The sequence below is a fragment of the Phocoena phocoena genome, chromosome 15, assembly GCF_963924675.1.
Source record: "Phocoena phocoena chromosome 15, mPhoPho1.1, whole genome shotgun sequence".
NCBI lineage: Eukaryota > Metazoa > Chordata > Mammalia > Artiodactyla > Phocoenidae > Phocoena > Phocoena phocoena.
In genome coordinates, this window is record NC_089233.1 from 14,266,002 (window position 1) to 14,290,519 (window position 24,518).

Consider the following 24,518-nt stretch of genomic DNA (forward strand, 5'->3'; position numbering starts at 1 on the left):
AAAAAGGGAATAAATGTGGAACTAGGAAAAAAAAATAGACTCTCCACCAGGGGCTGATATGAAATCTAGAGTTAGTTACATTCCTGCATCTCTACCATCCAAAAGTAGGATGTGTGTCAGAGCTGCACCCAGGTGATGGCACTCGGTTCAGAAGAGGTAGAGTCACTTGCATTAGTCTCACCATCCTCACCCTGAAGTTGACTATCCAGAAAGGAGGGTGACCTGTTTTATTTATACCCTTAAGGATGAATAAAAGATAGAATATAGAGATTTCACTGATTGCAGGAGGAATTCAGGTTCATTAAAAAAGAAAACTTTAGATTATAACCATTGATAAAGACTGAGTGAAGTTATAAAATCTCACTGCCAAGTTGAATGCCCACAGTAAACAACCATCAATTTGAACACCAGATTACTTACTGCCAAGATCCAAGAACATAGAAAACATAATACTCTGAAATATTAAAATTCTATCATTTTGCCAAAGTTATAATAAAAAGAAAAAAATTAACATTTTTGTATCATAGACCACCCCAGTCTTCCAGAAGAACTTTGTATTCTTACAAATTATGTATTTCATCCTTTGGTAATTAGGTTTTTTTTTTTTTTCCTTTTCTAATACTATAGTTTCACAGCAGGATTTGCTTTGGTTATGATAGCAATGAGACAGATTTTCAAAAAAGTAATGTCTTGATTAAGCACAGAATAAAGTAAAAAGCATTAACAAATAGTCACTACCATCCAAAAATTGGAAACTAAGGAAGTTCTCATCTTAGTGAAAATATAATGAGAGCTCCTTTATGCCCATGTGCCGACCTGTCTACTGCCCATCACACCTTCAAATATACACCTATTTTCTACTACTACTTTAAAGAAAAACTGCTTTGGTACCCTGAAGAGTGTCAGTGTACAAATATCAACCAGTTCCAATTTGGAAACCTTTCTAGAAAATTTATTGTCGATTATATAAAGACATGATTTGCTGACATGGTAACATTTTGTCAAGTCAATTAATTAAGGTATGCAAAAAGAATCCTTTGTGAGAATTACAAGGGCAAAGTAGATACTCTATTAAAGCTATTTTTAAGGATGAAATGAATGGCAGTTGTTGAATGTTTGGGGGTCACCCTCACCCCCTTAGGCATTCTCACCCCTACTCAGGATTCACTTGTTCACAGACATGCTTTTTCTTTCTCCCTGCAATCCTGTATCTGTCTTCCCTCTACAAGACAATATATATATATATATGTTTTAAAACCCTTTTGTCTCTTACGCCATGGATACCTAAAGACAAACCATCTGAGATACCTACTGATTAAAGCAAGCACAAGGTGGGATTTTCCTGGTGGTCCAGTAGGTAAGATTCTGCCCTTCCAATGTGGGGGGCGGGGGGAGCCCAGGTTCGATCCCTGGTCGGGGAACTAGATCCCGCATGCATGCTGCAACTAGGAGTCCACATGCCTCAACTAAGAAGTCTGCATGCTGCAACTAAAGATCCTGCGTGCCACAACTAAGACCCAGCGCAGCATAAATAAATAATAAATAAAAATAAATATTAAAAAAAAAAAAGGCAAGCACAAGGTTACTAACCAGGCATACCTTTCTGCACCGTCCAACAAGCTAGGCAGACAACAAAGACTAGTGTTCACCGACCTCACCTAACACATGTTATTAACATGAAGAAAGGCAGCCTCATGATTTATTCATCTCTTATTTCCATTTAAAGTGCACTTGCAAAAATACTCCTGTCAGAAAAATTACTGTCAAAACTCAGATTGTCATTCTGTATCAAGGACATCTCGGAATGGAAAAATGAATGTCTACTCCTCAGGACTGCTTCCTCCCATACAAATCCCCTGGGACACAGTTTATTCAGGGAGATTCCCAGATGTCCAGGAAACACACATCTTCAGCCATCACCCCATTATTTAAGGGTTCAACTGACTCTTTAGGCACTAAGCCAAAACAAACTGATTAGACTCTAAAGACAAAATTACTGGCATTTCCCTGCTTCTGATATTATTACCAGGGATGGTTCATTTTATCTGTCAACTTGGCTGGGCCATGGTGCCCAGATATTTGGTCAAACATTATTCTGGATATTGCCGTGAAGGTGTCTTTTGGATGAGATTAACGTTTAAGGCAGTGGGCTTTGAGTAAAGCAGACTGCCCTCTCTAATGTGGGTGGACCTCACCCAATCAACCGAAAGCCTTAAAAGAACAAAGGCTGACCTCCCCCAAGCAAGAAGGAATTCTGCCAGCAGACTGCCTCTGCATCTGAACTGCAATTCTTCTTAAATTTCCAGCCTGCTGGTCTATCCCAATGGATTATTTTTATCTATCTTTTTGATTGGCCAAACCTGCACGATTACATGATCCAATTCCTTAAGCCAATCTCACTCTATCAATCTATATCTATCTATCTATCTATCTATCTATATATATATATATATACACACACCCACACAGTGGGTGTGTTGACTCTGTTTCTCTGGAGAATTCTGACTAGTAACTATCCAAAAGAAAACAAGACTTTGCCTTGAAATGTATTTAAAAGGCATATGGTTTATTTGAAGATCAACAATCAATAATATTAACTAAATCAACAAACAGTCTAAGAAAAGCTAATAAATTCCTGACGTGGAGACTTCCTAGTTCTTCACCACACAGTTTCATTTAATTTTCCAAAAGACTGGTAAGAGACACTGCTTTATCCAAATAAGAAAAAATGACTTGTTCAAAAAAAAAAAAAAATGCTTGAGACTAAAAGCCAAGATGAAATATTAAAATATTTATTAGCATCTCTGAAGATGTACAATAGGTTAGCACATACACAGACACACACGAATATGTACAGGGCAACTTTCCCTAGAAAATTCATAAAGAATAAAATAAAGGTATAACTGACTATCCTTTATAAATTATTATTGATCTTGAATTATTATTTGCATTGCTTTCCCAACTTCTCCTAGGAAATCAGAAGAGTAATAAGAAGTACCACGGTAAAAAATAACAAATAGATTTGGTCTTTGTTCCTGGTTCCCCACACAAAGCTCCTAGAACCCCTGGGATTTCCTGAGTGGTAGGAGTGCCTTTTGTCCTTCATAAGGAGCCCCCTTTGAGCAAACCTAAATTTATGCAAATGGGGTGACATAGGGCAGGATCCCTAAATAGCCTCAGGCTGGGGCTGGTCACCAGAAAGACCCAGTGTTTAAGGGACTGGAACTTTCAATCACACAGATCTGTGAGAAAGGGAAGAGGGGGCTAAAATTAAGCTCTATAGTCTCTTGAACAAGATCTGATGAGCTTCTGGGTTAGTGAACATGCCAGGAGGGTGGCCAACTCCATGGGGACAGAAGCTCCTGGCCTCGGGACACTTCCAGATGTACTTCTCCACCTGGCTGTTCTTCTGTGACCTCTATATATCCTTTATAATAATAATGGTAAAAATAAGTAAATGTTTCTCTGTTCTGTGAGCCACTCTAACAAACCAGGAATCCAAGGAGGAGGGTGTGGGAACTTCCAATTTATCGCCAGTTGGTCAGAAGCACAGGTAACATCCCAGACTTGTGACTGGCAGCTGAAGCGGGGGGCAGGCTTACAGGACTGAATCCTTAACCTGCGGGGCCTGATGCTACCTCCAGACAGTGTCAGGATTGAAGTAAATTTGTCGGACACCCAGGCAGTGTCTGCGGAGACCTGGAGAACTGCTGGGTGATGTTAGGAAACAACATCAGGAGCACTGAGACCTCAAGAAGCAGTGACCTGACGGAACGAATTTCTTCGCATCCAAGAATCACCTGATCTTCAAAATGCTAATTCCTGGGGTTTATAAAGACTCCCACTGATGATGCTAGCACCACAAGAGGGCCTACGTCAAAACAACCATGGTTGGAATTCATCTTCTTTGTTGTTGTATATGAAACGAAAGGATAAAGAGGAGACGACTAACAAGTGGCAGGTGGAGACAGAGGTGTGCACATTTAACAGGGAACCTAACAGACTTATTTCAGTTGACCATCTGCAGCTGTCGTTATATCACTTTACAAGTCCTCCACATCCATCTACGGTAGTGGGTCTCAGAGTATGGTCCCCAGTTCAGTAACATCGATACCACCAGGAAATCTCAAAATGCACATTCTCGGTTGCTACCTCAGACTTCCTGAATCATTCTCTGGGGAAGGAGACCAGGAATCTCTAATGCACGAGTCTGATGCACCCTAAAGCTTGAGAACCAGCCATCTCCAGTAGAGTCAAATACTTTGAACTATGAGACACAACTGGATCAGGAAATTCTAGAAACTGAGTGGCAGAATTCTACACATCACTGTGGATCATGTGGAGGAAATCTGATTAATATTAACCCTCCTTTTTTGTAAGGCATTTATTCAAAAATGCTTTCCCAATACCAACTGATATTACTTAAGAATTTTCCAGTGCTCTAAAATTTTCAGTCCATCCACAAGGCTGCTTTGTACCCAACAAGACAGAACAAGAGCAAAAGTTTTTAGGAAGAATGAGGATATACTCCCAGGCAAAACTTACAGGCTGAGTGTACCACATTATAAATAGCTAAGCTTCAAATTAAGTTTTTTAATTCTCCCATCATACAAGATATAAAGTTATTAGTAAAAACTAAAAAGGCCAAGACATATATAATATTTCTACAAAGTTTTCACTTTCCCATATGAGAACTGCCAGCAAGGACAAACTCCTGCCAAAGGAGGCAATTCCTCTGCCAATTTAATTCAGGCTATTAGCATCCCTTTGTAGAGGGACAATAAATACCTCTAAACTGCTTCATCACGTTCTGATGGTTTTCAATGGCTTCCTTTAAGATCATTTCAGCCTGGTCCATCTTCCACCGCCATTCAGTACCCACTGGATTGGTGTGGTGCCTAGAAAAAAGAGGCAGAAGTTCTAAAGGACTCCCTGCATTAAATCTCAGCTAGTTACCTCCTATGAAGGAGCCCATATAATTATAAAATCAGGGTTGGTTTCCTACAAAAAGCTCAGCTATTTATAGCTGTAGTTTACAACTTATTTTGAGTCATGACACCTAGCAGAGAGGGGTAGATGGCAAGTGCCTGGCCAAGACTGAGACTTACTCAGGACAATATAAAACGTGCACCCCTCTCGCAGCCATACAACACCAGGCCAACAAGCATCCAGTAACGACCACCAGTAGAATATTGTTGCAAGACCCTCTCTGAGAGGCAGTGCAATGGGAAGACCTAATTGAAATCCCAGAAAGGAACAAAGCAGAAAAAAATGTAGAAAAATTATGGCCAACAATTTTCCAAAGTTAATGAGAAACGATTAACCACAGATCGAAGGAACTCGCAAAACAACAACCAGTGTATTTTAAAAACAGCCTAGGGCTTCCCTGGTGGCACAGTGGTTGAGAGTCCGTCTGCCGATGCAGGGGACACGGGTTCGTGCCCAGGTCCAGGAAGATCCCACATGCCGCGGAGCGGCTGGGCCCGTAAGCCATGGCCGCTGAGCCTGCGCGTCCGGAGCCTGTGCTCTGCAACGGGAGAGGCCACAGCAGTGAGAGGCCCACGTACCGCAAAAAAAAAAAAAAACAGCCTAAAAATACAGTATCTAAACTAATGAAAACAAAAGAAAATAAGAAAACCTTCAACTTAGAGAAAAAGGACACACTACTTAAGAACAAAGGTTAAAAATTATTTCTGACAACTCATCAGAAAATAAGCCAGATGAAACTATAATGACACCTGAAAGAATGCATAAAGGAAACAAACTTGTCAACTCAGAATTCTATACCCAGTGCAAATATCTTTCCAAAAACGGAGTAATAAAGACTTTTGCAGGACTTCCCTGGTGGCTCAGTGGTTAAGAAGCCGCCTGCCAATGCAGGGGACACAGGTCAAGCCCTGGTCCGGGAAGATCCCACATGCCGTGGAGCAACTAAGCCCATGTACCACAACTACTGAGCCTGCGCTCTAGAACCCATGTGCCACAACTACTGAACCAGCGCTCTAGAGCCTGCAAGCCACAACTACTGAAGCCCACGCACCTAGAGTCCATGCTCCACAACAAGAGAAGCCACCACAATGAGAAGCCCACACACCGCAACAAAGAGTAGCCCCAACTCACTGCAGCTAGAGAAAGCCCGCATGCAGCAACGAACACCCAATGCAGCATCTTTAAAAAAAAAATTGGCAAGCCCCTGATAAAACTGATCAAGAAAAAAAACAACAAATGCATAAATATAATATTAGGAATGAAAAAGGGGATTAATTACAGAAACAACAGAGCTTTAGGTAAATCTGAGTACAGTGTTGGGCAGAAATTGATTATTACAGATCATTACATATTTGGTCACCATGGCCATTCATTTTTACTTACCGCCAACAGAAGACACATTTATTTGCACACGCCAAGCTCGGGGTAGTTTCCATGCAACGATGGCTTTCAATGCCATAGAACGTATGTTTATAGCAACCTCCTCTCCCTCGGAGCATGGACTGTGAAAGTACAAAACAAACGATAATTTGAATAAAGTCCTCACAGCAAGGAAACAAAACACGAAGGCATCATTTTAAAGAAGAAACCATGCGTTTCGTAAGCATAAGTACCCCTACTGGTAGCTGCATGAGGCAGAAAATTAACATTAAAGCCTTATAGTGTTTTGATGGTGTTTGGGTTTTGATACTGCTCTGGGTTTTCTACAACCTAATGAGATAAACCTATGATTCATTAACTCTGAAAGTTCTATAGGGAGGACCATGGATGCTTTCATTTTCAAATCCACCCAACTGCCTCAAATATTAGTACAATAATATATAATGCCAAAGGAGAGATAAGACAGGCTCCCAGAATAGGGGGGGCGGTGTAGCACTCATCTGAAAGAGTATCTCTGCATTTAACAAAGGAGGGTGGGTTAGGGAATGCAACCTGGAGCATATTCTATGTCAACCGAATGGTAGAATTTGAATATACTGAGACTGTTGAGGGGATGCACACAAGAAACAGATTATTCCAGAAAAGAACACTATTTAATATGTGACTGGTAAAACCACAGGAAGTGCAGTAAGAAAGGTAATTTGAAGAAACACTGCAGATCAACTCAGGGTTGGAATCACAAGATACTATCAAGCTTCCTGAGGTATCATCAGAAAGATCCATCTAGGAGCTCTGTGCAAGGTGGGCTTGATTCAGTAAAAGTGAAACCTGTGAGGAGGTTATGCAAGAAAGGTCGTGGTGACTTGTCTCAAAACATTAGTGGAGGAAACAGGAAGGGTACTACAGAGGTACAATCAGTGCCATTCCCAATTAGAGGGGCAAAACAGAGGAAGTCATCCAAGATAACCGAGGTTTTGAGCCTAAGTGACTGACATACCATGGAACTAACAATGGGAACAACAAACGAGGAGACACAGATGGAGAGCCTTTACACATATATATCAGTGTATAATATACATCAGTGTACTGATATTACAATGCTGTCCACATAAAATCTACCAGCTTGCTACTATGTCAGTTGATCACAAAGTCTTATTTTTTGGTCCTGATAAAAGGGGTTCCCCGTCCATCTCACTTAGTACTTACACTAAGAAAAATAGAGTGAAGGAAAAATATTGTTCAGGATAACTGTTTCTATAAACTCTATTCCAAGTTCCCAATAAAATATTCAAGAAGGCAAACAAAATATTTATATCTTGCAAGTAACACTGAAAACTACAAAGTCCACCACATGCAAAAGTCACAGAGTAACTACCACTAAATATCAATATCACGCCAATGGAGAAACCAAGTTGAAGACTTGCATGTTTCACTCATTATTTAGCAATTAGTTAATGTACTTCAAGCATGCTGTGTACTTAATGTACAATGATTAATAAGACAGAGCCCCTACCCATGATCTGTTTGGAGGAAATGGCAAGTAAGCAAGAAAAATGTGCAATACTATTATGATAGTCTGATTGAATCAATTACGATTCTTTTGCAAGCAACAGAAACGGAGTCTGGCTAAAGAGAAAAAGAATTTATTGAAAGGATTTCACAGCTCATAGACCCATTATAAAGGCAAGCACGAAGGAAGGCTGGCAGCGGGACCACCACTCAATCCCCCAGAAGCCGTACACTACAGACACCGCCCCTCTCTGGATACCATCACCAGCACCACGCCTGGCAGATGCTGCTGCCCCCAGCACAAGAATGAGTTCTCCACGTCCCAGTCCCTTTCCATCACTCACTCCACACTCAAAGTCTCCGGCTGAAAAGAATGACTATCCTAGATGACGCTTTTATACCCAAGTTGCCGCGACGTGGTACCAGGAAACAGTATCTGTCTTCCTTAGCTTCTGCAGCAGGCAGTGGGCCCTCACATCAAACAAAGCCCGTTTAATGGGAAATTTCCCAAACATGAAAACACTCAGATGCTGGGCAAGCAGAGAAAAAACAAATGTCCAGCATGGTATTACTGGAGCCCATGGGACAGATGACCAACCAGGCTCGGCCTTCCAGGACCAGTGAGAACTCCTCAGAGGCGAGATGCCCAAACTGAATACTGAAAGGCTAAAAGGATAAAGGGACAGACACATGTGAGAAGCATGGCATGTTTTTCTTTTAAAAACTTTTCTGGGCTTCCCTGGTGGCGCAGTGGTTGAGAGCCCGCCTGCCGATGCAGGGGACATGGGTTCGTGCCCCGGTCTGGAAGGATCCCACGTGCCGCGGAGCGGCTGGGCCCGTGAGCCATGGTCACTGAGCCTGCGCGTCCGGAGCCTGTGCTCCGCAACAGAAGAGGCCACAACGGTGAGAGCCCCGCGTATCGCAAAAAACAAACAAACAAACAAACAAAACCTGTTTTCTGTAAGTTTTACACTTTAGATTTAAGGTCCTGATCCATTTTGAGTTAATTTTTATGTATGTATTTTATGTATGTTTGTGTGTGTGTATGTGTCAGTGTGTGTACTTTTGGTGTATGTGGTTTGGTGGTAGTGGGGTTTTTTTGGTGTTTTGCCTATGGATGTCTAATTTCCCCAGCACCATTAGTTGGAAAGGTTATCCTTCCTCCAAGGAATTGCTTTTGAACCTTTGTAAAAAATCAATTAAGCGTATTTGTGGGTTTGTTTCTGAGATCTCCATTCTGTCCCACTGATTTATGTGTCCGTCCTTCCACCAACACCATACCATCTTGATTACTGTAGCAATATAGTAAGCTGTAATATCTGGATATATAGTTCCTCCCCTTTTATTCTTCCTCAATATTGTTTAAGCTATTTTACATTCCTGTGCCTTTCCTTTTAAATTTTATAATAAGTTGTCTATTTCTACAAAAACCTTCCTGGGATTTTAATAGGAATTGCATTAAACCCACAGATCAATTTGGGCAAAATTGATGTTTTACAATATTGAGTCTTTCAATCCATGAACATTTATTTCGATTTACGTTTAGATTTTTATTTACATTTACTTAGATTTTCATTGGTTTCTGATTTGAGATCTTTCCTCATTTCTAATATAAGTATGCATTGCTGGAAATTTCTCTCTGAGCACTGCTTGAGCTGCATCCTATACATCGATATAATTTATTTTTTACTATCATTCATTCAGTTCTATGTATTTTTTCATTTCCTTTGAGACTTCCTCTTTGACCCAAGGCTTATTCAGAAATGTGTGTTTAATTTCCACAAATTTAGAGATTTTCCTTTTGTTTCTATTACTGATTTCTAGTTTGATTCCATTATGGTCAGAGAATGCACTCTGTATGATTTTAATACTTATAAATCTGCTGAGGTTTGTTCTATGGCCTAAGACATGGTCTATCTTGGTGAATGTTCCATCAGCACTTGGAAGAAATGCATATCCTCCTGTTGCTGGGTGGTATGTTCTCTATATGTCAACTAGATCCTACTGGTTAACTCTACTGTTGAGATTTTCTAGAGCCTTGTGATTTTCAGTCTAGTACTTCTAGCAGTTGCTGAGAGGCAATTTCAAAGTGACGAACTATAACTGTGGGTTTGGTTTCTTTTGTTTTTTTTCTAATTTCTCCATTCAACTATGTCAGCTTTTGCTTGATTTATTTTGAGTCTCTGATGTTTGGTACATATTCATATAATGTAGATTGATCTTCTTATCATTACAAAATGTCACTCTCTGTCTCTAGTAATTTTCTTTGCTCCAAAGTCTACTTAATCTGGTATTAATACAGGCAATCCTGCTTTTTGGATTACTGTTGGCATGGTATATATTTTTCTATCATTTTACTCAACCTACCTGTGTCACTGAATTTGAAGTGAGTTTCTCGTAAACATCTTATATTTGGGTCATTTTTTAAATCCACTCTTCCAACCTCTATCATTTGATGGATATATGTAGAATATTTACATCTGAAGTAATTATTTATGAATTAGCCCTAAAATAGTCTACTATTTTATTATTTGTTTCCTGTTCCCTCTGATTCTCATTCCTATTAGTCTTTTCTTGATTTCCTACAGGTTACTTAAACATTTTTAGGATTCCATCTTAATTTTTTTTTGTTTTTGAGTGTATCTCTTTGTATAGTTTTTGTAGTGGTTGTTCTGGGTATAAAAATATACATACTAGTAGACCTATGACAGTCTACCAGTAAAAACATTTTACCACCTTCAAGTGAAGTGTGGAAACATCCCTTCCATTCAGATCTCTTTAATTTTCTCTCTTTTAAATTAAATATTATTGTCTTGAGTATCACACGGTGTTATAATTTTTGTTTCAATCATCAAATATGATTTATAAAAGTTATAAGGAAAATGATCATTTACTGTTTGTACCCATATTTCTGCTCTTTCCATCATTCTGCCTTCCTTTCTGGTGCTCTAAGAATCTTTTATCACTTCATTAGGTTGAAGAGCTTCCTTTAGCTGGTCTAAAGATTTGCTAGAAACAGATTCTTTCAGTTTTCTTTCACCTGATAATGTCTTTATTTAATCTTCATTCTTGAAGGATAGTTTTGCCAGTCACAGAAATCATGATTGACAGTTATTTTCTTTCAACACTTGAAAACCATGTGCTGCTTCCCTCTGGCCTCCATGATTTCAGATGAGAAATCTGACATCAAATTGATGTTAGTTCATTGTTTATCTCTAGCATCTTTCAAGACATTTTTCTTCTTTAGTTTTCAGATCATTAATTTTAGGGTATCTCCATGTGGACGTCCTTGGTTCTATCCTGTTTGGAGTTTGCTCTCTCTGCTGTTCAGATTGGGTAAATTCTATTGACTTGTCCTGGTCACAGATCATTCTGTTATTTGGTAAGGTCCCTGACTCTATCCTCTGTCATCTCCACTCTATTACTGTGCCCATTCAGTGAGTTTTTATTTCTGTTATTGTATTTTTTCAATTTTATAATTCCTTCTTGGTTCCTTTTATAACTTCCATTTCTTTGCTGAGATTTTTTATTCTTTCATTTGTTTCAAGAGACTTTGTAACTGATTGCTGAAGCATTTTTATGACAGCTGCTTTAAAATCCTTGTCAGATGATTCCACCATCTGATTCATCTGGTGTTGGTTTCAGTTCATTATCTTTTTTTGCTCAAGTTGTGATTTTCACGGTTCTTGGAATGACAGGCGATTTTTTTTTACTGCATCCTAGACATTTTGTCTACTATGTTAGGAGGCTCTAGATCCTATTTCATTCTTTCATTTTAGCAGCAGGCACTTTGTTTAGGTTGAGCCTGCAGGTCCTGGACTATTTTTGTATGCTGTGGCTCCAACGGCAGTTTAATTTTCAGAGGCTTTGCATTGAAATTTTGCTTGGGCTCCCATTGATCTCCGCTGGTAGCATCAGAGTGGGTGAAAGAGGTTTCTCCAGGGTGACCCACTAGAGGTCTCTCAATGGAGGAGGCAAGTCTCAGGCCAGCAGGCTTCCCAGAGCAGGCTGCTCGTGTGGCAGAGTCCCTCTGGCCAATGGCCCTGGGCAGCCCCAGTAACTCTGAGTGGGAGAGGGAACATGGCCTGCCCCGTGGAAGAAGGAAGGTATAAATACCAACCATGACCAGGTGACCAAGTGTGAATATGAGCAGAGTTATAAATATACACATTATCTTCCTTGTTTGGATATATATAATTGTTTCTCCTCCCCTCCAACTGTTTATATAAGATGGGTCAGTGGCAGTTAACCTTATAAAGTCATCCTTAGGTTAGAGGATCTCAAAAGAGAGTGAAAGGAGAGGGTGAGTACATCCTTCCTTGCATGAATAACAGTTGCAACAGGTTAGGCACAAGCAAATGTTTTATTTATATTATGGATTGAAAACATAAATACAGGTAGAAGGGTGTGTACAGATGCTGAGTATCCAAAGAGGTAGACCATGCTGTTAATACTGAGTCCTGTGCCTGCGCTTCTAAGCAGGGGGTAAGGAGCCCTAACACCGTATTTCTCAGATTCCCTTGCCCAAGGGGTTCTGATTTAGACTCCACCAAGAAAAGCCATTTATGCAAGATTTAGATGGCAAGAAAGGAGAAACCATTATTCCTCCCCGGCAGCAGCTGGCAGACACAAGGGCATACAACAAACACTGAGTCTGCAGCAGCTTCCAAGCAAGCTCCTGGGAAACATTTGCTTTAATGTTGCCAACATCTCAGGTCACTTTCAGCAGTGTCCTGTGAGTCCAGCACTTTTCGACTTTCTCAAAGCAAGCAGTTCTCTCTGTCCTTCACTACCCCAGGCCTTTCAGTGGCTTTGTAAGCAGTCAGTTAATTTACTTTATTAAATCTGTTCTTGCTAAAGTACCCAGGATGGTTTCTGTTTTCCTGACTGGTACACATGGGTAGGATTCAGCCAGGTGAGATCAGAGCCGGGAAGAGAAGCAGCACATGATGTATGGAGGTTAAAACAGAAAATAAAACTGAACAAGTAGATCAGAACTACACTAAGTAGGGTCTTCCTCGGGTTCAGGGCTTTATATAATTCATCTGACAAATGTTTACTACATGCCAGGCTCTGTTTTTGGTATTGGAAAGAAAAACAAAGACTCTTAGGTTGGGGAGGACCTGAAAAGGGAAGGGAGGAGACAGACAATAAACAAGATATAATCTATTAAGTGGTAATAATTGCTATGGAGAAATTCCAAGCAGTGTAAGGGGATAGGAGGGAAGGTTGTTATTTTATATCAGGCGGTCAAGGGAGAGCCTCTCTGATAGAGGCTCACTGAGCAGAGATCTAAGTGAGCAGACAGAGACCAGAAAGCCAGAGAGGAATCTGAGTTCAGTGTATTCAGGAAACAGCACGAAGGCTAGTAAGGCTGGACCAGAGCATGGCAGACCAGACTGAGTGAGATGGGAACCCCTGGAGGTTCTGAGTGAAAGAGTGAGACATCTGGCTGCTGTATAGGGAACAGACAGTGGAGATGACAAGAATGGAACCAGGAAAAGCAGGCAGGAGATGACTTAAATAATAAAAGGGATACATGACAGTGACTTGGACCAAGGTATAAGAGTACAAGAGGTGAAAAGTAAGTAGTTGCATTCTGGATATATTTTGAAAGATTTGCTCACAGAATAGATGTGGGAGGGTAAAAAAACAAACAAAAAAACAACAGAAGAGTATAAATGACTCCCAGGTTTTTGGCCTGAGCAACTGAAAGGATAGCATTGCCATAAACTGCTGGAGTGAAGACTGAGGGGAACAGATTTAGGAGAGGAATCAGGAATTCCGTTTCTGACACATTAAGTTCAGGATGCCAATTACACATCCAAATTGATATACTGAGTAAGAAGTAACGAAGAGCCACCATAGGCTCTGAAAACGGAATGGCTAAATGAGAACTGAACTTGAGATTAACCTGGTTAACGTCAGGTAAATTGAGGGGGGGGAGCGCATTCGCTGGAAGCCAGAAGTAGAGGGAAAAAAGCTAGTTGCAACGTTCAAGAGGACAACCTGAACTTCGAGGGTGGCAATGAAAATGGATTGGGGCAGAGGTTCTCAATGGGGCCAACACTACCCCGGGGGGTATTTTGGAAATTTGTGGAAATACTTTTGTTATCAAAATGATTGGGAGGCCCTACTAGCAAAAAGTAAGGGAGGGGTCAAGTGTTTCACATCTCCTGCAATGCTTAAGATAGTCACACACACACACAAACACACACACAAAAAGTGTCCTTTAATCCACTTCCTTTCAAATGACTCACCAGACCTCCATACTTGTGAAAAACCTATTATAATCATCCAAGCTTAGATTCCAACTTCATTTTACCAATGAAGTATTTTCTGCACATTTTACCATACACTGAATTTTCCAGGAATGAAGCTATTATGTAAAATGAGGAAAGAAAACACTTTCTTTGATGCAAAGCTTTTATAAGAAATTTCAGCATTTTGAAAAACCATGTCACAGAGAACAATGCTGTTTCTAGTATTTAAGTCACCAACACAATACCTGTATCCCATGTTATATTCGTAGGTGTCACCTATAAATACATTACAGAAGAGATTTGAGATGCCTTTGGTAGACTTGGAACCAAATATTAAGTTAACAGACATATGAAATGCAGGATTCTCACTAATCAAAGTTGTTTATAAAGTTAGTGTGGTCATTTTATGTATTAATTTTTATAGCACAATGATGAGAAGTCTATCTTGCAATAATTATTTGAAATTGAACTTGTTTATTTTGGGGTTGCCTGTCATCTTTAAATCTTACTCTGAAAGTGTCACCAGAGGTCCACCTCACTTCCCTCAACCACTCTTACTACCAGTTCTGTTTCCAATCTACCCACATAGATCAAAGGAACAGAATAGAGAACCCAGAAATAAACCTACACTTACACGGTCAACTAATCTACGAAGGAGGCAAGAATACACAATGGGAAAAAGACGGCCTCTTCAGTAAATGATGTTGGGATTACTGGACAGCTACATGCAAAAGAATCAAAATGAACTATTTTCTCTCACCATATACAAAAATAAACTCAAAATGGATCAAAGACTTAAATGTAAGGTCTGAAACCATAAAACTCCTAGAAGAAAACATAGGTGGCACGCTCTTTAACATCAATCTTAGCAATATTTTTTGGATCTGTCTCCTAAGGCAAGGGAAACAAAAGCAAAAATAAACAAATGGGACTATATCAAACTAAAACTCTTTTGCACAGTGAAGGAAGCTATCAACAACAAAAAAAGCAGCCTACTAAATGGGAGAAGATATTTGCAAACAATATATCCAATAAGGGGTTAATATCCAAAATACATAAAAACACATACAACTTAATAACAACAAACAAACAAACAACCTGATTAAAGAATGGGCGGGGGGGGGGGGCTTCCCTGGTGGCACAGTGGTTAAGAGTCTGCCTGCCAATGCAGGGGACATGGGTTTGATCCCTGGATTGGGAAGATCCCACATGCCGCGGAGCAACTGAGCCCGTGCACCACAACTACTGAGCCTGCACCCTAGAGCCCGCAAACCACAACTACTGAAGCCTTTGTGCCTAGAACCTGTGCTCTGCGACAAGAGAAGCCACCGCAAGAAGAAGCCTGTGCACCACAATGGAGAGTAGCCCCCGCCTGCCACATCTAGAGAAAGCCCGCAAGCAGCAACAAAGACCCAACGCAGCCAAAAAAAATAATAAAACTTTAAAAATAAAGTATGGGCAGGGGACCTGAGTAGATATTTTTCCAAAGAGGAAGTGCAGATGGCCAACAGACACATGAAAAGATGATTAACAGCACTAATCATCAGGGACATGCAAATCAAAACCACAATGAGCTACCACCTCACATCTTTCAGAATCATCAAAAAGACAACAAATAATAAGTGATGGAGAGGATGCAGAGAAAAAGGAACCCTCATGCACTGCTGGTGTGACTGTAAACTGGTGCAGCCACTATGGAGAACAGTATGGAAGTTCCTCAAAAAAATAAAAATAGAACTGCTATATGATACAGGAATTTCACTGCTGGATATTTACCCAAAGAAAACAAAAACAGTAGTTGGAAAAGATATATGCACTCCGATGTTCAATGGAGCATTACTTACAAAGCCAAGATATGGAAGCAACCTTAGTGACCATTGATAGAGGAATGGATAAAGAAACTGTGGGGTGTGTGTGTGTGTGTGTGTGTGTGTGCGTGTGCGCGCGTGCGCACACAATGGGATATTACTCAATCATAAAAAAGAATGAAATCTTGACATTTGCAACAACATGGATGGACCTTGAGGGTACTATGGTAAGTAAAGTAAGTCAGAGAGAGAAAGACAAATACCACATGATCTCACTCATATGTGGAATCTATAAAACAAAACAAACAAACAAAACAAAATGAAAACAGACTCACATACAGAGAATGGGTCATTGCCAGAAGGGAGAGGAGAGAGGATGGACAAACCAGGTGAAGGGAATTAAGAAGTTCAAACCGCCAGCTACATAATAAATACATCACAGGAATATAATATACAACAGAAGGAATATGGTCAACAATATTGTAATAACTTTGTAGCGGGACAGATGGTTACTAGACTTATCGTGGTGATCCTTTCATAACGTATGCAAATATCAACTTATGTCATATATCTGAAACTAACAATACTGTGACTGTATTTTCATTTAAAAATAAAATAATTTTTAATGCTATCTTATTTGTGCCCATAGGATTTTAATTTATGGAGGTGACTGAGTGCCAACATAGGCCAGTGCTATTGAAGGAATATATTACTTACATATCCCAAGAGAAGGGTGCACACCACACCACACAGGGTTTGTTCAGGAGACAGAGGAGCGAGGGGGAAGCCTGGGCCAGAGCTTTTACTGGAGTTTCCTCAGGAAAGGAAAGGCAGAGCAAAGTAAACAGTGCAGGACTGGCTAGTATGAATTATTCCAGTGGGCTTTGAGCTACAAGGCTATCTCCAGTTTTCTGGTAGCTGGGCCTGGGATGATTTAGGACAGGGAAAATACTGGCTTGGTAGGTGAGAGAGTTAGATAAGGAGGTAGGTGAAAGCTACAGATTCAGAATTACATATGAAAGGCATGCTCGAGGCAAGCTGCTGTTAATCTTTAGGAACTGGCCCCGGGGAGGGGCAGTCTCTATACAACTGCAGAGCATCAAGAATGCAGAAAATAAGAAATTACAGTTCATGTAATTGACCCTATGGTGAAGAGATGACAAACAGACAAATATAGAATCTAAGAAAACAGAACAAATACAAACAAGAGAAATTCACAGGCTGATCCTAAAATGTATATGGAAATGCAAAAGGCCCAGAAGAGGGGAAACAATCTTGAAAATTAAAAAACAATACAGAGAACTTATACTGCATGATTTCAGACTTATTACAAAGCCAGAGTAATCAAGACAATGTGGTACCGGCTTCAGGATAGACAAACACATCAATGCAACAGCATAAGAGCAGTCCAGACACAGGCCTACCCATATAGTTGACTGAATTTTCTACAAAGCCCTAAAAGTAATTCAATGGTGGAAGGAAAATCTTTTTCAACAAATGATACTAAAACACCCGAATATCCATATAGGGGGCTGGTGGTAGGAAGGAACAATCTTGACCTTTACCTTATACCATTCATAAAAATTAATTCACAGACCCAAACATAAAAGTTAAAACTATATATGAAGCTTCCAAAAGAAAACACAGACTATCCTTGTGACCTTAAAGCTGACAAAGATTTCTTAAAATACAAAAAATATTAACCATACAAAAAAAATGATAAATTGGACTTTATTCAAATTAAAAACTTCAAAAGAGGGACTTCCCTAGTGGCACAGTGGTTAAGAATCCACCTGCCAATGCAGGGGACATGGGTTTAAGCCCTGGTCCAGGAAGATCCCACATGCCGCGGAGCAACTAAGCCCATGTGCCACAACTACTGAGCCTGCACTCCAGAGCCTATGAGCCACAACTAATGAGCCCACGTGCCACAACTACTAAAGCCCACGTGCCTAGAGCCCATGCTCCGCAACAAGAGAGACCACCGCAATGAGAAGCCTGTGCACCGCAATGAAGAGTAGCCCCTGCTTGCTGCCACTAGAGAAAGCCCGCACGCAGCAATGAAGACCCAACACAGCCAAAAATAAATGAGTTAGTTAATTAATTTTAAAAAAAAATTAAAAGATACCACTAGGGGGGCTTCCCTGGTGGCGCAGTGGTTGAGAATCTGCCTGCTAATGCAGGGGACACGGGTTCGAGCCCTGGTCTGGGAGGATCCCACATGCCGCGGAGCAACTAGGCCCGTGAGCCACAACTACTGAGCCTGCGTGTCTGGAGCCTGTGCTCCGCAACAAGAGAGGCCGCGATAGTGAGAGGCCTGCGCACCGCGATGAAGAGCGGCCCCCGTTTGCCACAACTAGAGAAAGCCCTCACACAGAAACGAAGACCCAACACAGCCAAAAATAAATAAAACTAATTTAAAAAAAAAAAAAAAGATACCACTAGGAAAATGAAAAAGGAAGCCACAGACTAGGAGAAAATAATCATACTGAACATCAGGCAAAACACTCATATCCACAATATATAGAGAACTCCTACAAGTCAATAATACAAAGTCAGACAACTCAACTTGGGTAAAATATCTGAACAGACACTTCACAACTATGAAAGGCCAATATGCACATGAAAAGGTGCTCCTCATCATTGATAGTCATCAGCAAAATGTAAATTAAAACCAAAATAGTACCACTTCACACTCATCAGGAAAAAGATGTGTAATCCCACATGATGATGAGAATATGGAGCAACTTTCATAAATTGCTGATGCAAGTATAAAATAGTACAACCACACTGAACACAGACGGGGAGTTTCTTATAAAGTTAAATATATACCTGCCCTACGACTTAACAATTCCACTCCTAGGTATGTACCCAAATCAAATCGAAACATATGTTCACCAAAAAAACCTCTGTACAAACACATTCATAGCCGTTTTATTCATAATAGCCAAAAACTGAGAACAACTCACATAGCTATCAACAGACTGAAAACTGTGGTATGCCCATACTACTGAAGAGTACTCACCAATAAAAAGGAATGAACTACTGATACACATTATATGTGGATACATCTCTGAAACCTTATGTTGACTTTAAGAAGCGACTTGCAAAAAGCTACACATTATATGGTCCTATTCATGTGAAATTCTACAACAGGCAAAACTAAACTACAGTGATAGCAACGAGAACAACTGTTGCCTGGCTGTGGAGGAGGGGGTGTTGACCAGAAATGGGCATAAGTGAATTTATCGGCGTGAGGAAAGTAGTCTAGAGCTTAATTCAGGTGGTGGATAAGGGTTTTTACATCCATCAAAATATGCTGAACTTGGACTTCCCTGGCAGTCCAGTGGTTAAGACTCCATGCTTCCAATGCAAGGGCCACGGGTTTGATCCCTGGTCGGGGAACTAAGATCCCACATGCCATGCGTCATGACCAAAAGGTTAAAAAAAAAAGCTAAACTCTTAACTAATTCATTCAAAATCATTACAGTTTATTAAATGTAAATTATACCTTTAAAATGGTAAAATTTGTTGCATATAGTAGCCATATAAAAGTTGCATAACACAGAAATAATATTTGAATAAAAACAAATACCTTTGTCCACCTGCAAAGCTTCACCCCAGAGTGGCTCCCAATCAACTGATAACCTGAATGAAAAAACAGGGAACACAAAGTTGAACTGATTCAAAACCTCATATCAAAAAGTGATTATAAAACTGTAGCAAAGTCATTTTTCTTTGTTTAAATAATGATAGACAACAATCCAATGCCACTAAGGTTTAATTCACCAGGATGATAATACAATATAAAACATGTATGCATCTAACAACACAGACTCAAAATACATAAAGAAACAATAAGCTAATCCAAAATCACAGGGAGATATTTTAAGATCTCTCAGTATATAACAGATCTCATAGATTAAAACTCAATAGAGCTCTAAGATCTGAAGCAACACAGTAAACTCAATCAAGGACATAGAGAGCACTGCACTCAACAACTACAGGATGCACATGTTTTTCAAAGACCCAAGAAACACTTATGAAAATGAACCATGCACTGGACCATACAGCAAAAACAACTAACAGTATATTTCAGTACAATGAACGACCGGGGAACTGTCATCAATAATCTTCAAAAATAAATAAAGAATCAGATGGGCAACAGGAGATTAAAATAAATATTGCCCCCAAAAGTGGGAAAAATCAAATTCTAGGAACCTGACATAAATTCTCAGCACCGCTCCACAACCTATTTAAATATTTTGACCCACGTAAGACACGAAAAGCATGGAAAAGCCACGCCAAAGCAATCACATTTCCTTATTTTAACAAACTAGTAGAGCAAACAAGTAGAAAATTCTGATTTCAGAAAACATTTAATAAAGTTTCTCATGAGGCTTCAAGTAATAGCCGCAATTATCACGAGTCTCTTGCACAAAAAGACTCTTGACTTGCAGATAAACGAGGTAAATGGAGAAATACTGTCTGGATGATGGCATAAGTGGATCAGTGGCTGGTTAAACATCCATATTCATAGGGTGATGATTAATGGAACAAAGTCAATTTGGATTACAAGTCTCTAGTGGCAACATTACAGGGCTTTGTCTTCTATCCTCTTCCACATTTATGTAAACATCTCACATATAAATAAAGCACTGCTTATCTACTTGAAGATAGAACCGAGTCCAACTGATCAGCTAATCTCAGATACAGAATAAGCATTTAAAAGATCCCCAGAGAAAATTCTAGTTCTTTTGGACTCCTACATTATATGTTGCTCATACCACTATCATAGAAATCACACTGTATTATATTAGTTCTTTATATCTTTCTCTCCCAAGATACATAGGATTCTACAAAATTCTGCATTTAGGTAGGTATGAAAAGACTGCACAGTATAGGATGGAGAGCCCTGTAGCTGACCACAATACACACAACGCAGTTACTAACATTGCAGTGCAGGATTCTGCCTGTAACCAAGACGGAGTAACAGAGGATTTACTCTCCCACCTGAAATACCAAAAGCTGGGCAAAATACATGAAACCACAGTTTTCAGAATACAAAACATCAGGCAACAAAGGAAGATGATCCAAGAGAGATGGGAAACAAACAAGGCTGAGCCCTACCACTACCCAAGCTTACTGCCTTGAAAGTTGCCAGGCTGTGCAGCAGGGAGAGACGACACAAGCAGAGCTCAGTATTCTCCCCAAGCTGAGGACACGGAAGTAGAGAGGGGAGCCCCTGTGGCTAAAGTTTGCAAGACTGAGTACTGGAGAGACAAAAGCTACACAGAGATTGAACTCAAGGGTCTGCGGAGGATTCCTGTAAGTACTTGCTTGAGTACTGCTTAGTGCATACGTGAGAGAAAAACTACCCAATAATGGGAAAGAACCATCTGAAAAGATTAAAGGCATGCCTGGTACTCACAGCCAGCTGGGAACTGTGCCTGTTCCTACCAGTCAGACAGAAAACCTCAAGATTCCAAGGCACTGGGCAGAGTACACAGAAGTGTTTTGCCTCAATGGTGGGGGAAAAAATTAGCTGTATAGTGAGCCAGCTCTGGTCTCACCCAACAAATCATAAAAGCAAGATGAAAAGGCTCAAGCTGTTTCCAAGTAATTTATCTTCATCCCAGAACAAAGCTCAAGAACGTTGATAGGAATTCAAAAATATCCAGGACCCAAAAACATAAAATTAGAGCTGGCATCCAATCAAAGACTACCAAGCATGCAAAAAAGATAGGAAAACATGATCAATAATGGAGAGGATAATCCAGCAGCCAAAACTGACCCAGAAATGACACAGATGTTGGCAGATAAGGACATTAAAAGTTATAATTGTATTCCATAAGCTCTGAAAGTTAAGTAGAGACATGGAAGATAGAAAAAGACCTAAACTGAACTTCTAGAGATGAAAGCTACATCTAAGCTGGAAAAACACGCTGGATAGAATTACTAGAAGATTCAACTTAGAGACGAAAAGATTACTGAGTTAAACTTGAAGACAGCAATAGAAACTATCCAGTCAGGTAAAGCAGGACAGAAAAAATAATTTTAAAATATGAAAAGCACATCTGAGAGCTATGGGTCAAATTCAAGTGGCCTATTATACATGTAATTGGAGTCCCCAAAAAGAAGAAAGAGAGGGGGTGGCAGAAAAATATTTGAAGAAATAATGTCCAAAATTTGTCCAAATTTGATTAAAACTATACATCCACAGAACCAAGAAGCTCAACAAATCCCAAGAAGCAGGAAGAAAACTACACTGAGACATATTATAATTAAAATCATTCAAAATCAGTTGTCAGAAGAAAATCAGGGGGTAAAAAACATTACATTTGAAAGGAACGAACAAAAGATGACTGCAGAGCCCTCATGAGAAGCACCATGATCCAGCAGACAGTGGAATAACACCCTTAAAGTGCAAAAAAGAAAAAAACTGCCAATTCTAGACACATCAAAAAATATCCTTCATCCTTCAAAAATAAAATAAAATTAAATAACAAAAAAAGTCCTTCAAAAATGAAGGCAAAAGAAAGCCTTTTTCAGATATACAAAAGCTGAAAAAATTCATCACCAACAAAGCCACACTACAAGAAATGCAAAAAGGAGTCCTTCAGGCAGAAGGAAAAGGCCATCAGACAGCACGGATTTACACAGAGGAATGATAAGTACCAAAAGTAGTAACTACATGAGTCAATATATAAAATTTTTTCCTAATTATTTAAATCTGTAATAGATAACTGTTTAAACCAAAAGAACAGCAATGCAGTACAGGGCTTAAAACATGTGTAGAAGTAAAATGTATGAAAACAATGGCATAGAGGTTGAGGAGGGCGAAAACAGAAGTACTGAAGGTTCTTCCACTTTACATGAAGTGGTATAACACCACGTGATGATATACCGTGATACAGTATAGTATAAAACCTCAAGCAACCACTAAGGAACAAAACATCCTAACAAAGGATGTAAAACAGAATCATATTATTTAAAAAACAATATAAAAGAAGGCAGTAAAACAAGAGAAAGGAAATCAAAGAACACATGAGACAAGTAGAAAACAAACAGCAAGATGACAGATTTAAACCTATTATAAAAATCACTTTATTCCTATATGAATGAGACTTAATTTTGCATGAATACTGACAAACTGAACAGTAATCAGAAGTATTAAATATGATTTGACATAAAAAAAAATCACTTTATTCTACTCGAATGAAAAGGCATATAGGGCTTCCCTGGTGGCGCAGTGGTTGAGGGTCCTCCTGCCGATGCAGGGGACACGGGTTCGTGCCCCGGTCTGGGAAGATCCCACATGCCGCGGAGTGGCTGGGCCCGTGAGCCATGGCCACTGAGCCTGCGCGTCCGGAGCCTGTGCTCCACAACGGGAGAGGCCACAATGGTGAGAGGCCCGTGTACCGCAAAAAAAAAAAAAAAAAAAAAAGGCATATATATTTCTATGTAAAAAAATCTGTATATTTTTGTCTGTCTCCTCTAATAAGTTGAGAGCTCCTTGAAGGAGATATGTCAAGTATCTTAAGTTCCTCTGCATTGCTGGAACTGTCACATAAAAGGATCTCAATAATTATAGAAAGAGGGAGGGAGGGAAGGAAGTCGGTCTACTCACCCCCAGTTTATTACTCTTTCTTCTACAGGAAACCAATATCATTCGTTCATTCAATCGCAGCCTTCTTCATAAGGTAGGACCACAGAAATCCAGATATACTTCTACATAAAACACTTCTCATTAACCCAGCCTAATATCATATGAGGTTTAATAATTTCCCCTTAATAAACAGTGACGTGTAAAGAAGCCAATGACTGCACCTTCCATCTGCATACCTGAGCCTCAATGATGGTAAAGTACCATCCCAATAAGCCAAGCGAAGAAGAACCCTTGCTGGTCCAGGCAGCCAACACACAAGTGATCCACAGAAACAAGACCGTGACTCCTTAAACAGCTACACCTGCCACGACCACACAGCAGCTGAGCCAACTATAGCGGGACTTCCTTATCTTTGTTCCTCCTGGCAATCCCTATTTTATGTTTCCTCTTTTAGAATGCTTAAGAGTGTAGAATTATAACAGTTCTTGAGGACTTTCACCTTGTTTAGTAAGGGCTTCTCGGAGAGCAGGAGTTATCATAGCTCTTCTTTCACCGGCTTCATTCTTCACTGTGCTCCTGATCAAACTAGTTTCCCCTTCCTGCCGCTCCTTTTCTCTCTGTATTAAAATGAAAAGAATGAAACCCAGAATTGGTAATGGGCAAGGGAAATAACAGCACGACAATCATACACACGTAGCATGGATAAAAGGGTTCATCACGAACCACACAGCCCATAAACCTGTTCTCTTCCAAGTGATCACATTTCCAGTCACACACTGAGCTAAAGACACACCAGGGGCTTTTTTTTTTTCCCCAAAAAAAGTAACTACATATTCAAACACATACATCCACAAAACATAAATCAATAATCCACTTATCTAGATGTCAAATAGTTTTCACAATCTGAGCACAGATAGCTGCCCAATTTCAGCAAGTTATTTCTCTAAATTTCAATTTCCT

General features: G+C 39.8%; 1 protein-coding gene across 1 annotated transcript in view; it reads right to left on the reverse strand.

Moving 5' to 3' along the window:
* LOC136134558 (S-adenosyl-L-methionine-dependent tRNA 4-demethylwyosine synthase TYW1) overlaps positions 1 to 24,518 on the reverse strand; it is a 151,861-nt gene that overhangs the window by 89,323 nt on the left and 38,020 nt on the right. Inside the window, exons 8-11 of the mRNA XM_065892218.1 lie at positions 24,058 to 24,175; positions 19,545 to 19,597; positions 6,373 to 6,491; positions 4,789 to 4,898 (exon numbers count right to left, since the gene is read on the reverse strand). Of these exons, the coding sequence (XP_065748290.1) occupies positions 4,789 to 4,898; positions 6,373 to 6,491; positions 19,545 to 19,597; positions 24,058 to 24,175 (400 nt within the window). The remainder of the gene's footprint in view (positions 1 to 4,788; positions 4,899 to 6,372; positions 6,492 to 19,544; positions 19,598 to 24,057; positions 24,176 to 24,518) is intronic.